At 38.9% G+C, this 16,736-nt stretch overlaps 1 protein-coding gene across 4 annotated transcripts; it reads right to left on the bottom strand.

The window, feature by feature from the left end:
• Nucleotides 1-7,655: 7,655 nt before the first annotated feature.
• LOC110762118 (TMV resistance protein N-like) lies at nt 7,656-15,554 on the bottom strand. Of its 4 annotated transcripts, XM_088244994.1 has the most exons (10): nt 15,393-15,554; nt 14,578-15,103; nt 13,391-14,486; nt 12,904-13,179; nt 12,113-12,773; nt 10,688-11,067; nt 10,085-10,586; nt 9,153-9,395; nt 8,044-8,193; nt 7,656-7,949 (listed from the first exon to the last, which is right to left on the bottom strand). In XM_088244994.1, exons 2-8 carry the CDS (start codon nt 15,084-15,086, stop codon nt 9,199-9,201), a joined length of 3,621 nt encoding a protein of 1,206 aa, XP_088101120.1. In that variant the 5' UTR covers nt 15,087-15,103; nt 15,393-15,554; the 3' UTR covers nt 7,656-7,949; nt 8,044-8,193; nt 9,153-9,198. The 4 variants fall into 4 exon arrangements, with proteins under 4 accessions (XP_088101120.1, XP_088101117.1, XP_088101118.1 ...); XM_088244991.1 differs by lacking the exons at nt 7,656-7,949; nt 8,044-8,193 and having other exon boundaries at nt 9,359-9,500; nt 9,685-10,586; nt 10,688-11,085; nt 12,185-12,773; nt 15,393-15,549; XM_088244992.1 differs by lacking the exons at nt 7,656-7,949; nt 8,044-8,193 and having other exon boundaries at nt 9,359-9,500; nt 9,685-10,586; nt 10,688-11,085; ... (1 more) ...; nt 14,578-15,100; nt 15,393-15,549.
• Between the last annotated feature and the right edge of the window lie 1,182 nt (nt 15,555-16,736).

Raw genomic sequence — 16,736 nt, 5'->3', positions numbered from 1 at the left:
GGAACCAAAATTCTGAGATTTTCCGGTCACCTAAACAGTGACTAAGCCACCACGCGCTGCCGGCGCGTGGGGCGGCGCGTGGGCTTTCCGGCAGAGGTCCCATTTTGTCCTAGAATGATCCTTACGTTGTCACGAGCGCGTAGGAGTTTTCGGATCTCAATTTGGATATCGTTTGGGCCTCGAACCAATTTGACATATTATGTGATTTTCGGGTTTGATGTGTTTGGACCGTTGGATCAAACCCAATTTCACGTATGTTGTTCCTGGTATTCCTAGGACCGTATAGGAATTCGCGGATCGCGAATCAGAGCCCCGGATGTTCCGATTCATTAAGTTAAAGTTTTGACCGTCCGGTTGACCGGGTGTCTTCCGAGACTCTTCCAGCGCTTGGAACCCTTAGATTGGACCTTAGGGATGTCTCGTTCCTTGTAAATTAAGAGAAACCCGGGAAATTAGGATTTTACTTTAAAGTCTCATTTTTGAAGAGTTGGATTTTAATATCATGTTCATATTTTGAAATAGGTAATCCGACTCCGCCTTCAGAGCAGGCAGGACCCTCTCGGGGTCACGCAGCTTGGGATTACTTGTGAGTGGTCTTTGTTTTCAATAAATTGCATGATTTTTATAATGAAAGTTCTATGCATAAGAATTTAAAGGTTTATGGAAGTTTACCTAATACTTAAAGTGGAACGATTATTTTGTTAAAGTATTTGGGATATATTTGGGTTTTGGATATATTCAAGTATCTTGAATTTTATGTATATGCTATTTTGGGAAAGTATTATTTTTGTTGAGTATTTGTGGGGGGTACTTGAGAAATGGTTTTGAGGCATGGACAGATGCGAGAGTAGGAAGTCAGTTTGGAGTGCTATATGCACTACCCTGTGTACCTCCCCTGGATTCAGAATGTGATTATGGAAATGTGAAATATTTGGATATGTAAGTAGCCGGGGCATCCTTGACGGGATGTTGACCGTAGACCCTTGATTGGGTAGTCTGCTCGCGTAGGACGGTTCCAGGCGTACGGGTCTTGATTCTTCGTCCGTACGTGCTGGGTTAGAGTATCAGTCCCCCAGTTGGACGACTCATCCCTAGCCACATGGACGTTTGAGGGCCGGATAAGTGTGAGCTAGTCAAACAATCCCCTGTTGGATTGTTTCCCCGGTACAATTAGGTGTGTCATATACCTATACTATATCTCTATTATATATACATATATATAGCTACACTTTTGTTCTTATTTTTGAGTGAGGATACTTCCCCGCTCGTCGTGCCAGTGGGCACGTGTTTCGAGAGTTTGATTTGAGTTTGGTAAGGAAAGGGTTGGATGGGTTGATTTGTGAGTTTCACTGGATTTCGGATTTAGCTCGGGTTTGAGCAATATATATATATTTATATGTATGATTATGGTGGATTTAATGCATGGTTTTCTAACGGTGGGGTTATATTACTTTGGTTTAAATTGAACTAAATTTTGTTTTGTCCACTCACATTTTTCTGTTTTGCGCCCCACAGCCAGTAGTTGACTGGAACGAGCAGCAGAGCTGTGTCGTGTGCCCTGAACCGTGAATTGCAGTGCTCCGAGCTTTCGTAGAGCTTCTGTACCTTGTAAATTCGAAAAACTTCATTTTTGCTGGTTTGTTGAATTCTGTTAGACATGCTCTGTTATCGCCTTGTTAGAATGTGATATTTGAGGCCGGAGGCCATGGTTTGTAACACTATACTTTGTGTAATGCATGCTGGCTGTTGGGTTGTTTTTATCTGTGTTTTTGGCAGGTTTGAAAGTTGGGATTTGTCCTGTTTACAGGGGAGACTTTGCCAAATTTTTGGTAGAAAGTCTCGGTCTTTAGTAAGTGGGCCCGGCATCTGCGGAATGCCGGATTTAAAGACGGCATCCGTCCCAGTTTTCGAGGAAATTCGAGGCGGGTCCTGTCACCCCTAGCCGGAAACTCTTTGGTCGGCAGTTTCCCCGTTCGGCCACCACGGGCAACGGGAAAGGTTCTAAACGAACCGGCCTAACATCCTTTTCCCACCCCACCCTTCCTTCACCGCAACCGCCACCCCTGCAGCCGTCAAAAGCTCGAAAACCGGCCGGATTTATTCGAAATTTTCAGCATCGTTTTTGACGATTCCGGCCACCATTTTTGTCGATCCAAGTATGCTTTCCCAACCTTTCAACGTGATCTAGTTGATGGTTGGGTTGGTTAGGATCAATTTTGAAGTTTTGAAACCTAAGTTTGACCGGTTTTTGGCTTGAATTTCCGGCAAGCTCCGGCAACTTTTTGGATGTGGCCCAAGAGCGAAAAATGCCCCACTAGTTGTCCCGATCACATAGGTATAGCATTGATGGGTGTTTTGAGAATTTTTCAGTCGTCAGAATTTTCTCAAGCCACCTAGGAGCTGCTGAAGCGTGTGGCGGCGTGTCGGCCATGGTTGGGTAGCTCATTTCATTCTAAAATGTTCCCCATGTCGTCCCGAGCACGACAGTATGCTTAAATTTAAATTTGGTTATCGTTTGAAGGTCGATCGGATTTACGCATATTAGGTGTTATCCTGGTTCGATATATTCAGACCGTTGGATCGACTTCATTTCCAAATATGTTGATCTATGTACCTCTAGTGTAGGAATTCACGGATCGAGAATCGGAGTCCCGGATACTCCAAATCAATGATTCAAAGATCCCGTAAAAAGGAGACCGTCCGACTGTTCGATTGCGAGCGATCCAACATCTCGATCTGGACCAAACTTACAGGACGTGTTTAGTAACCTTTGTTGAACCTGTAGGAACTTTTGGATTGGAAATTGGAGGTCGTGGGCCTCGCATCATGTCCATATCAACTTTAACATCATGTTCGTAGGAACCTTTGTTCTCCCATCATTCCTAATCTCAACTTTAACAGCTAGACGGTTACTTAAGAAGGAATGTGTGGGATACTTAGCCCATATCATTGATACTCGTGGAGTCACCGTAAATCTTAAGGATGTTCTTGTTCGAGAATTCCCGTATGATCTTCCTGGTTTACCTCCCCAGAGAGAAACTGAGTTCAATATTGAACTTCTTCCAGGCACAAACCCAATTTATCAAGCACCTTATAGGATGGCACCAGCGGAGTTACGAGAGTTGAGGACTCAATTACAAGAATTGATTGATCTTGGATTCATCCAACCAAGTCTTTCCCCTTGTGGTGCACCAGTGTTATTTATGAAGAAGAAGGATGGCATTATGAGGTTGAGTATCGATTACAGACAAATGAATAAGGTGACAGTGCGTAACCGATATCCTTTGCCTCGAATTGAAGACTTGTTCGACACTTCCTCTATGAATAGAAGAGATTTTCTTTCTAATAGAGCTCATCACGACCATCATAACCTAACTCCAGGACTGCTAAGGGCACTGATCCTTCCTTTTGGAGCAGAGAGCCCGTTGCGCGTTGTTTTTGTTTGATCGACCTATCTTCTTTCTATAAGCAAGCTCCCGCTGGCAGTACCTGGGCAGCTCTCGACTCTTGAGCATGGTTGGGAGATTAGGCAGCTATTCATAAGAAGGGGTCCCTTCTTGCTAGGCTTGAATGCTTACCTTATTATTAGATAAAGGGGAAAGGGGCAACCAACATAGGGGGCTATCTAAGGGGCTTCTAAGCCCAGCCCTTGAATTCCGTTCCGTAGTTCAGTCCGAAACTTAGGGTTTAGGGTGCCAAGTACTTTTCCAAGATCGATCTAAGATCGGGATACCACCAACTAAGATTTAGAGAACAAGATATTCCTAAGAAAGCATTCAGGACTTGTTATGGCCATTACGAGTTCTTGGTGATGCCTTTCGGGTTGACTAATTCCCCAGCAGTGTTTATGGATCTCATGAACAGAGTGTTCCGACCTTACTTGGATCACTTTGTGATTGTGTTCATAGGCGACATCTTAGTATACTCACAGAGTTTGGAGGCTCATAAGAAGCATTTAAGGTTGGTATTGAAGACCTTGAGGAGAAAGCAGCTTTATGCCAAGTTTAGTAAATGTCAGTTCTTGTTGGATATAGTGGATTTCCTTGGACATGTGATTTCGGTGGAAGGAATCTATGTGGACCCTCGGAAGGTGGAAGTAGTAGTGAATTGGGTACAACCTACTAGTGTAACGGAAGTACGGAGTTTTTTTGGGGTTGGCAGGCTACTATCGTCGTTTTGTGGAAGGTTTCTCTACGATAGCTGCACCCATTCTTCGGTTAACGAGGAAAGGAGTTAAATTTGTGTGGACTGAGGAGTGCGAGCAGAGTTTTCAAGAGCTTAAGAAGCAATTAACTACCACACATGTTTTTGCTCTTCCGGATAACACGGGAAATTTTGTGATATACAGTGATGCATCCTTACAATGTTTGGGAAGTGTATTGATGCACTGGTGATTGCTTATGCCCCGAGGCAACTCAAGAAGCACGAGCAGAATTACTCTACCAATGACTTGGAGCTTACTGCAATAGTGTTCGCCCTTAAAATTTGGCAACACTACTTGTATGGAGAGACATGTCAGATCATCACTAATCACAAATGTCTCAAGTACTTTTTCACCCAGAAGGAGTTGAACATGAGACAAAGGCGTTGGCTAGAGTCTTCGTATTCTTCTATATGTACTCAAGCTCCTCGTACTCAATAGGTGGGACCTTCTTAGGGTCAAGCAGCTTTGGATTATCTGTGAGTGGACTTTGTTTTAAATAATAGTCATTATTTTCAAAGACGAAAATCTATGCATAATGGGTTATTATATATTTAAATGTTGGAATATAATATTGTTATGGAAGTATTGAAAGTATATTTAGATATTTGCAAATTGTAATTATTTTGAATTAATATATGCTATTTTTGAGAGTTACTATTTATACTTGGATATGTGTTGGGTACTTGGGATTGTTGGAAAGAGATTATGGAATGTGAGAGGGTTGTAGTTTATGTCAGTTTGGAGTGCTATTAGCACCACCCTATGTACCTTCCCGGCTTTTGAATAATTGGACTGGATACTTGGTGATATGGGATACTTGGATATGTCGAAACCCGGGCACCCTTGACGGGGTGTTTCCTAGACCCTTAGTGGGGTTAGTCTACGTGTGTAGGACTTGTCACAGGCGTACGAGCATTGAGGATTCTGCTGTACGTGCTAATGAGCCCAGTCCCCCGGTTGGACAGCTCGTAGCCACATGGTTAATTAAGGAGTCTCACATGTGGACTAGTTAAACAATTCCCCAGTTGGATTGTTTCCTCGGTACAAGTTGGTAGTGGTCGTATATATATAAACCTTTGTTCTTATTTATCAGTGAGGATCCTTTCTCGCTCGCGGTGCCAATGGGCACGCGTTTTGGGGTGAGAGTAGTTTCAGAAAAAGGGAAGGGTGTAGAGTGAGTTTGCGTATTAGTATACTATTAAGAGATATGGGTATTACCTTAGTCTTAATGGACTATATACGAATACATTGTGGGATATGGGTATTACCTTAGTCTTAATGGACTATATACGAATACATTGGGTTTCAATTGCATGTTTTTAGCATCGTTTTCCAAACGGTAAGGTTAATATGTTGTTTTCAAATATAATAAAACTTTATTTTTGTCCACTCACAAGTTTTCTGTTTTGCACCCCCCATGCAGTAGCTTAAGCTGAGTTGAACGGCCGAACCAAGACTTGCACTATCGAGCCCCAAACTCTTGTAGGATAACTTTTATTTGTTTTTATTCTCGTTGAACTTTATTGCGGTTGTAAACTGAAATTCTTTAGAATTGCTCTTTTATCGTCCACTATAGGGTTGGATGCAAGGCCGGAGGCCTATTATGTAATTGTGTGTCTCTATATTGTGCATGCTGCTGTTGGGACTATTTTACTGTTATTTAACAGGTTAAAACTTGGGGAAAAGTCTGTTTATTAGAGAAGACTGTCGAAATTTCGGCAGAAAATCTCGTCCCTCTTTTCCTTAATTTGGGAAGAGGCTATGACGTTAGTAAGTGGGCCTGACATCAGTTTGATGTCAGAAAATCACAGGATTCGTCATGGATTCAGAGGAATTCGAGGCGGGTCCTATCAAGCCTTATTCTCTACTCCAACTTGTCTCAGCCCTCTTCCAAGATATATCGAAAGAATGTATCAGAAAATATTTTTACAATTGAAACCCATTCTCTTCCAAATAATCTTTGGAATTTGGATGAAAAAAATATTCCTTTTGCCGTGCCACCCTCACCCAATAGCAGTTGATTTATTTGGTGCAATTTGTTTTTATGATATGAAATTTAGTATTTGGGTTTGTTTTTTCCTTCATTATTTGATGCTCAATGGTCCAAATGGCTTCACAGGAGCAGTGACCCAAGTAAGTCTCACCATTCAAAAAAAATATGACAACCTCACCAGAACATGCCTGGAGTTGAAATAAATAGTCCTAGCAATTGGAAGATTCTTCATCCAAATTCAACCTGGCTACGAGGTTCGGGTTCGACCGAATTAGGTTAGGATTTAAAGGTCGAGCAGTTGTGGCTAAGAATGGCATAGTCAAGGCTAGAAGAGTTGTGAGAAGGAAGAGCTTGAAAGTTGTGTAAGCTGCCATTTTGATTTTGATTGTGGATGAGTAAGGGATTGATACGAATGAAGGATTTTATATAGATGGTGAGGTGATTGTGATATAAAATGAAAAATAAAAAAACGTCATGTGCATTGGGTGGTGAAGAGGCTGTTGAGAATAACTGATAATGACAATGATCATGTGTTACTTAACGGCAGGAGAAGTTGATGGGACTCAACTCAACAACTGATGATGCATATAACAAAATTTGTGTGAATTAAAATAATCAAACATAATTCCCAACTAATGATATATCAGACGAATTTATGGTCTTTGTGATAGTTGGTGTGCTTGCTAGTGTTGGTTATGTTTACTGATGTTCAAAAGGTTCAACCATTCGTTTGCTTACCGAAAGTAATTGGTTAGTGTTTTCACTATTCGTGCTCATTCCAAAAGATTGATTGAGACCCATAATTGGATGATTAAATTTATGTTTGCTTTACATTTTAATTTCAATTTTTTTTTTTTCTCAAATTGACAAAGGCGATGTTCAACCTATTGTAATGTACGGTACGGGAAGGGGGTTTGAACTCAGGTGCAAAGAGCAAGCACACTACCTTGACCAACTCGCCTAACTCACATTTACAATTTTAATTTTCTATTAGATTTTTAGTTATTGGACTCCAAACTATGCTTCAAGTCTCATTGGAATTTGCTTAGAGCTACACAAATTAATAATTTTGTGATTGGTTGATTAGCTAGAGACTGTAGTTGGCTTCATTTTGGACTTTATTTGGTGCCATTCGGCCTTCGGTTGTTATATCTAGAGCTTCTACTTGATGGCCCTTGGATGTTTGTTCTTTTGTTTGAACATATCTATAGCTTACAATACATCTTAATTTTTAGAACATATGTCTAATTGTAGTTCCAAAATGTCTCAAAATAAAATTGAAAGAAAATAATAGCTCCAAAATTATTGCCACTCAAATGATTTCCCTTGCGTGAAATGTATTGTCATCAAGACAGACTACTGTGTGAAAATTAATATGAAGATTACATTCTCTGCTTTTGTGGAAATGTGAATACATTTTGACTAGATTGACAACTTCTCATTCATAAATCACCCATCTCCAAATAAAAAGTTACTACAGTTTTATTCAAAATAGAACTAGCTCTGCCAAATTCTGCTCAACATATTTTGATGTTAATGAACCTCTCAGAATTTGTCTGTTGAATAATTTAAAACTGAGTGATGCTAAATAAGAGAAGACTGCATAAGTGAAAGAGATTGTATAAACTATTAAAGAGATGATCAATGAAGCAGACAGGGGAGGAGTTCCGACAAAGCAATTGGTCGGTTTTAGATCGATTCAACGCAAATGTTTACGGGTCTGATTGAGAATTCTTGTTGTCTTATTCCATCCTGCACAAAATAGAACAGGGCAATTTAAATAGTCACATAAGTTGTGTCAATAAGAACCAGGTAGGTGATCTTGAGGTGCAAATTTCATGCGAACCTGGCCAATAAGTACACGACTACTTTCGATCAGTTCAAGTTGCACATTAGCAGTGTGCCCAGTATCGGCCATGGCATCTGGAACCCAAATTTCAGTTGACTACAGGACACAGTTGGCTGGCTTCAACAGCAGTAGTCTTGTAATTATGCACTTGAATGTATAAATAAAAAAAGTTACAGTATGTCCTGTTTATTTGCATCATAAATCTTGCATATACATACTTATGCAATGGAAAAAAAAGTAGCAAGATAAATTGTTCTCCTCTCCTACTTAATATCATTGAAACAAACAAAACAAACAACCATTCACTCTATCTTAAGATAGATGAGATCATGGAAGACATATACTTGATTGCTGAAAGGACCTACTTAATGATTTGCAGTATGTTAACAGATACTTTGCTCAAATGCTCTATAATATGCAGCAACATGAGTTAATTAACCTGATTAATTAATTCTCTGCAGTAGAAAACAAAGAAATGTTCTTTCTCAGATGCATATAAGCTCATGTTATCAACCAAGATGACAAATGTACATGAGAGAGAGAGAGAGAGAGAGAGAGAGAGCAGAGGAATTATCATCGAAGATATGAATCTAATGATAAAAGTATGGCTAGAAAAGAAAATGCAGGGAGACAGATGGTGGTGACTTACTAATAATATCAATTGTGAGAGCACCGCTATTGGCCTTTCAAGTATTGAGGTGCAGATATTTGAGGAGGAGGAGTTTTTAACGAAGTTAGCAAAAATTTAGCTCCTCTTTTCAACAATAGTGAAAAATAAGAGGGGCCTAAGTAGCAAATCAAAGTGGTTACCCTCCAAATCAAAAGTCCCTTGCTGTAGTTGAAAATTTTCATAAAAAGTGCAGTTACTAAGAAGAGGGAGAAAATCTTTACAAGTTGAGAGAAATTCAGATTTGTTCCTAAAACAAAACAAGGAATAGAGCCAAATATAAAAACAGTGGGAGAACCAAATGAAGGAGCAATAGGTGAAAAACAAAACTTAAAGCAACATAAGGCCAAAAGAATGAAGCACAAGCAGTGGAACAGACAATAGTACCTCGACAATCCAAAAAAAATGAAAAGTAGAATCAGCAAAAGCAGCAACTCACATTGAAATGCAGCAGCTGTGATGCCTCTTGCTTTGAAATTGAGGAATCATAGGTCAGTCCCAAACACATCGATCTTTTTTCTTTTTCTGGGCCGAGCTTCGTCAACAAAATCATCATCATCATCATTTAATTCATATTGGTCTACCTCTTCGGAAAGAGCATAGGTATTGCAGAAGAGAGATTTTTGGTGAGAGCTACCACTTCCCCTAGGACTAGCCTCCTCGTCATCGTGGTGTTGTTGACCTTGTGCGTCAGCTGATTTGGTAGGACAAGTAGTAGTGCTCTTGATGATGGATTTGTTCATCATGATCGGGATATAATACGCAGCAACATGAGTTAATCAATGCTCTGCAGTAGTTAACAAAGAAATGTTCCTTCTCAGATGCATATAATATCTAGCTCATGTTATCGACCAATATGACAGAGAGAGACAGATGAGAGGAATTATCATCAAAGAAACAATAAGTGATGAATCTAATGATAAATGTACCGCCAGAAAACCTTTTTTGTAAGACAGATGGAGGTAACTTACTACTATCAATTGTGAGAAGAGCGTTTTTGGCCTTTCAAGTATTTATGTGCAGACATTTGAGAAGGAGGAGTTTTTAACAAAGCTAGCAAAAATTTAGCTCCTCTTTTAAGAATGACAGTTTTTATTAAACCTTGCAATAATAACTCAAAATATGAGGGTGCAAGGCCTAAGTAAAAAATCAAAGTGGTTACTCTCCAAATCAAAAGTCCCATGCACCCCCATTTTTTGGTATTGTTGAAAGATTTCATAAAAATTGCAGTTGTTAAAAAGAGGGAGAAAATCTTTACAAGTTTTGTTAAAAACCCTTTGGAAAGAGCATAGGTATTGCAGAAGAGAGATTTTTGGTGAGAGCTACCACTTCCACTGGGACCAGCGTCCTCGTCATCGTGGCGTTGTTGACCTTGTGCATCAGCTGAATTGGTAGGACAAGTAGTAGTGCTCTTGATGATGGATTTGTTCATCATGATCTGGTTGAGTTGTTCCACATCATGCTCGTGCACCAAACGAAACCCACACTTCTTCACACTCGCACAAGATTTTTCCTGTACCCCATCTGGTTCATAATGATCAAATCTGACATTTATCTGACTGCATTTCGTCTTAAATTGTTCACGAGATGCATAAATTACCCAAAGGTTATCCGACACAACATCGCCTATTTCAAAATATTTAAAAAATTCAAATACAGGTATCTCCATTCCTTGTGGGTGACAGCTAATTGAAAAATGACGAAATTCAGAAAGATGAGCCTGAACTTCAAACATAGCACATAAAGCTATTCCCATCCACGTGGTAGGTAGCTCCACAGTTAGGGAATCGCCCAAACTTTGATTACCGAACCACTCTGGAATTTTCCTTCCAGGAGTTACAATTTGGAATCCGTAAAGAGGCCGAGGGATTACCTGTACCATATACATAGATATATATGAGGTTAGTAAGTTGTAATTATTATTATAGCAAACAACAAAAAGAGAGACAGACACAGAGAGAGAGAGAGGAGAACCTGAAGGTATCGCTGTAGCATTTTCAGTATTATATCGCAGCCTTCATTGTCAACCAATACAAAGCAATTGGCACAATTAAAACTCCAAAAATACATTTCGTCGTTTAAGGAAGTGCAATTTGACGAAAGATGTGGTAACATTTTCAAGGAAGTGCAACCGGCTATGTCTATATTCACTAATGAGATAAGCTTAGAAAGATCTGGCAATTGTTGAAGCCTTTGGCACCCCTTCACCGAAAATAACTTAAGCTTAGAAAGACATCCAATGCTTGCAGGAAGGCTAATAAAATTGTTTCTACTAAGCTTTAATTCTACTAAAGAAGACAAGCAGCCAATATCACTGGGAAGATCCCAAAGTCCACAATCACTCGAACCCAACACTAAAGCATTTCTTTTATGAGGAATGCTATTCACAATCGCTCAAAAGCGATTGTCAAAGGACTTGCTATACACGTGTACACGTTCTCATGCCTTCCAAAAAAAAAAGATTTTTTCTCTTTCTTCTCTCGGTTGCCTCCCTCTCTCTCTCCCTTTCTGTTTTTAATTAGTTTTTCTCTCTCTCTCTCCCTCTTTTTTCTCTCCGCCTGTCTCCATCTCTTTTTCCATCTCTCTTCCTCTTCTTCTCTCTGTTGCCTCCCTCCTCCTGCTTCTTCTACTTCTTAACAAACTGGGGCTAAGCCCAGACAACAACTAAACACAAATCAATCTAGGCTAGTTATTTATTTTCTTCACGAGTTATTGTCTTCCTTTTCTCTCCCCTTCGTCCTATTAGTCTTGTTTTTTCCCTTCGTTTCTCCAAAAAAAATTCTGTGTTTCTCTCCTTTTCTCTATGACGCTGCAAATTTGTGTTTCTCTCCTTGAGTTTTTGTGTTTCTGATTCCCACAATTGCTGCGTTTCTCTCCTGCTGATTTAATCATTACCCATCAAATGAACACAAAAAAGGAGAAGAAAGTTAAGAAATATGAGGGAGAGAACTGTGATTTGGGGGAAGACAGACACAGAGAGGAAGAAGTTTGGGTTTTTAAAGCTTGGGGTTTTTGTTTTTGTGTTACAAAAAGTTTGGGTTTTTACAACCCATCGATGGAGACAGACACAGAGAAGAAGACGGAGGGGAAAAAGAAAATAAGAAGTAGAAGAAGCAGGAGGAGGAGAGAAGAGAGGGAGAGCGATGGAAAAAAAGAGAGAAGGGAGATGGAGACAGGCGGAGAGAAGAAGAGAGGGAGAGAGAGAATAGAAGAAGCAGGAGGAGGGAGGCAACAGAGAGAAGAAGAGGGAGAGCGATGGAAAAAGAGATGGAGACAGGCGGAGAGAAAAAAGAGGGAGAGAGAGAGAAAAGCTAATTAAAAAAAGAAAGGGAGAGAGAGAGGGAGGAAACCGAGAGAAGAAAGAGAAAAAATCATTTGTTTTTTGGAAGGCATGAGAACGTGTACACGTGTATAGCAAGTCCTTTGACAATCGCTTTTGAGCGATTGTGAATAGCATTCCTCTTCTTTTATATAACCAGGGGAGGTCCAACCAAATCCTGTTGGGTTTTTTATTAGGCTGTGATCCACTTCCGCCCAAAGATAGGTCGTTCAGTTTTTTCAAACCAAAAATGGAGCGCGGTAGCTGTCTTATACAACTTCCATCCAATGAAAGCCGCTCTAAACACTCCATCTTCTCCAACTTCTCTGGGAGTTTGTCAATTTTTGAGCATCCATCCGCATGGAGTGCAATAAGTGACTTCAAATTACAAATTTCACTCGGAAGACCCACGAGATTCCTGCAATTCTCTAGAATCAGGCTAGTAAGGCCAACCAGACATCCTATTGATGAAGGTAATTTCTCAATGGACGTCTGTTCTAAACTAAGCCATGACAAATTTTTCATTTCCCCTGAAAATTCTGGAATCTTTTTCAATTTTGGGCAATAACCAAGATGCAAACTTCTAAGCCTTTTGAGATCTGCAATTGACAGGTGAATCTCAACCAAATTCTCACAACTTTCAAAATTCAACACCTCAAGATTCGGAATGCCACTGAAATCTGGGGTTGTGGTCAAGTTTTTAGAGAACCCAAGGTCCATTTTTTTCAATTTAGGCAAGTCCTGTACAATTCATAAACAATGGTAGGAACAGATAATTAGCTCAGATTTATTTTAATTTTTAAAACAAAATATTTAAAATAAAATATAAAAAAAACTAATTTCTAGAATGGCATATGGTCACTACTCTTACCTTTCTTCCATCCCAAAGCCGAACAAGTTTGCTCTCACTCATCTCAAGTGCAATAAGGAAATTCGGTTGAAAACCTGATGGGAGAAATTTGGAAGGATACCGACTCCATTTGATAATTCTCAAGGAATTAGGAAGAATTCTGGGGCTTGAAGAAATGATCACATTGTCAAATTCAAGAACTTTCAGGTTACACATCTTAGAGAAGGCTTCACAATTCCAATCTGCCATTTCAAGTCTCGACAAGCATAAGGCAATGCCTTTAATTTTGTTTGTTGCCTGTAATTAAGAATAGTAAAGGAAAAGTTAATTGCACATTTAAGTCTAATAATGTGTTAAAGAGAAATCATATATCCCAAAACTAGCTGTATATAACTTCTTATCATATTGTTCATGAATACATCAAAGATATCATTAATTAAGTCTAATACTGTGTTAATGACAAATCATAAATCTTCCAAAACTTAGTATCTTTTATATAACTTCTTACCATATTGTTTATGAATACATGAGAGATATCATCATGATTGCACAATCGACTTCGTCTACCAGGCTCTTCAGGACACTCTCGACGAACAATTTCCCATGCCATTTGTTGTATCAAATCATGCATGTCAACACTGTTGTTTAAAATATCAATAGTTAAAAGCGATTTCTGAACGAGAGCATTTATTCCAATACGACCACATAGGCCACAACTGTCTAGTATTTCAATTACTTCCTCCTTGCCCTTCCACTTATGAAAAAATGCAACATCAAGAAATATCTCCTTATTCATCTCATCCAGTCCATCATAACTTATTTTGAGCAAATCAATAATTTCTGACTTAGGAATTTTCCGCAGCTTATCCAATTCACTTTCCCATTCATTTTGATCTCTCTTATACATTAAGCGTCCCAAAAGTTTAAGGGCTAGTGGAAGGCCTCTGGCATAATTTACAAAACCCTTGGACAATTCCAAGAAACCTTCCTCAGGTTCATTTTTTTCAAAGGCATTCCGACTAAAGAGCTCAAGAGCATCGTCATCACCCAATCCCTCTACCTTATATGATATTTCATGTTTAACTAGCAACCGTTTATCTCTAGTTGTAATAATGATTATACTCCCCTTACCAAACCAATCCTTTTCACCAGCCAAATTTTCAAGTTGGCTTGATTCACTCACATCATCAAGAATGAGAAGAACCTTTTTATTATACAAGCAATTCTTAATGACAGAGGTTCCCCACTGTTCATCCCAAACTTGAGTAATTTGATCCTTTAAGATTGGGAAAAGAAGTTGCCTTTGTAGATCAACAAGACGACCACGTTTAGAAACCTCTCTAACATTAGCAAGAAAGCTGCTAGATTCAAAATGGGTAGAAATGCTATCATATACTAGCTTAGCAATGGTTGTTTTGCCAATTCCGCCCATCCCCCATATCCCCATAAAGCGAACATCATCCGTGGGATGAGCTAAAAGCAAATCTACTTGCTCACGTATAAACTTCATTCCCACTAACTCTGTGGAATCTAACAATTTGAATCTGCGATGTACTTTCATCCACACCCGTTCAACAATATTTTCAATAAGCTTTCTTTCACACCTACAAGGAGGAAAAGTAAAAGGATCATGCAGTCTAAAATATAAGCCATGGGTTTTGTTAAGACATAGAGAAGTTGTTCATTCATGCTTACTCATTCTTTGAATCTATCCCAGATAAATTGGCTACTTCTGTTAAAGCATCTCTCCAGCGCTTCACCTTATCGATGTCTTCCCTAAACCTTTTCTCATGCTCAGTGAAGGCGTCCGCAAAACTGCCGCTTTGTTTTCTCACATCGGAGGGATCCACATGATAAAACACTGGCAGAATTGTGCCCTTGGATTTCATGCATTGGAGAATCTTTGTAAGCTCATCCAAGCACCAGGAAGAAGATGCATAATTTGGCGAGAGAACAATGATTGCAAGCGTTGATTCTTCAATTGCTTTGATGAGCTCTGAAGAAATAGGTGTCCCTATTTCAAGCTCACGATCATCCTTGAATGTTTTAATGCCCCTGCGCTGCAATTCGTGGTATAAATGGGATACAAAGCTATTTCGAGTGTCCTCACCCCTGAAACTCAAAAACACATCGTGGTTCGGTTGAGGAGCAGACTGATCAGGTGAAGGAAGAAAGGCAGAGTCTCTTTGGGTGCTCAATGCCATTAGGCAATCTGCTGCTGCTGAAAACACTCAATGAAAATAAGCCTTTTGCTAACTAAATAGAAAGATGATGAGAAACGGAAAAAAAGAAAAGGATTAAAATTTAAAACAGAGTAGAAATAAGGACGATGAGGAAACAACAAGAGAGAAACAGAGGAATTCAACATATAAACATTAGAAGGAACAAAAATACGAATTCCAACATTTAAAACAAAAATATAATGCCATCTAAAACAATGCTTAGTTAATGTTACTTGAACAAAATAGAAATGTGGACGAAGCAAGCCAACAAGTTTAGCTTAGTGTTACCTCAACACCGAAAAAATTACAGAGCCAGAGAATTTGTAAGACCAGCAAGCCAGCCAGAACCTCACAAAATATACAACTTCTCAAGATCAGCCAAGAAACCAACAAGAAGAAACAAAGCTAGCAGCCTCAGAAAGAGACTTAGAAACCGTGTAGTGGTGAGCACACGTTTTCTCTTTTCACCAATGGGAGTCATTTCTTTTTCTTTTTTTTAAAAAAAAAAATTATGAAAGAGGGAGGAACAACCCCATAAAAGAAAGCTACATGATTCTTTTGCTTTTCAATGAGTGCTTTCTTTTGAATTTTTTTCTTTTTGCTTTTCAATGAGTGCTTTCTTTTGATTGGATCAGGCGAGTTATTTGGATGGTTGCTTTCTTGGTAAAACTGTGGTGAGATTTAATTCAAGGAAATATGCAGGCAATTACTTGATATTTCCCTCATGATGATAACGATATTTGGTTAAGAGGTCAAGGATTTTCCTTTTACATGTTTTTTCATACTCCTACAACTCATCAATGGAGGAAAAAAAAAATTTCGTTTGCAATGAGAATAAATAACTAGTTAATTCTGAAAATTAATCGAGGAATTTTTTTGAGTACAAGCGCAACACAAAAGTAATTAGAGTAATTTGAGCAAACAATAGAGTCATAATGGCTTTGCTTTCAAGATCTTGTCCTTTGCAAGCACATCAGTATTTTAATCGAAGTTTATTGAAGGACTATATATTCAACCCATCGTGGCATCCCTTTCTGAAACAATGCGGAAATGTGTTACCCACTTGATATATTGTGATATTAACTATGTTTTCTGTTATATTTGTCAAAGTTCCAGTCTCTTACATAATTTTTAAATGTGATATTAACTTTCTTTGTATGCAACCTTTTCTTTCCTACGAAGAAAACTTATTAGTTAATTAATGAGAATGAATGAAGCTGGAAATTTAGTTTAGGTAATAGACTTAACCCAAATAAATGAAACAACAATGAATTAATAAATATGGTGGCTAGCCCAGTAAAAAATAATAACCTTGACCCGCAAATCAACAGTCTCAAATTTGAACACTATTAAAAATATAAACAAGTAATAGAATGTTGTTCGGCCCATTACCTGAAATATGACATTATTCTTTAGGGGCTCTTAGATATAGGTCCAATTTTACAAATATATTATGAATGCAGGACTAGAGTTGTTACCTCTTAATTCCAGTCCACAAGACTAGGTGTTTAGCCACCTAAGCAAACAGTATGTCCACAATTTTTAATGTAATTACAATTGCTGCCACTGTGTAGAAACGGAAAGTATAGACAGATCGACAAATCACAGAATTTATGTTTCCTCAAAACGTCA

Source organism: Prunus avium, chromosome 8 (assembly GCF_965620075.1).
Source record: "Prunus avium chromosome 8, drPruAviu1.hap1.1, whole genome shotgun sequence".
Classification (NCBI taxonomy): domain Eukaryota; kingdom Viridiplantae; phylum Streptophyta; class Magnoliopsida; order Rosales; family Rosaceae; genus Prunus; species Prunus avium.
The sequence above is the reverse complement of the archived record's forward strand: the minus strand, read 5'-3'. Positions and strand labels throughout refer to the sequence as shown.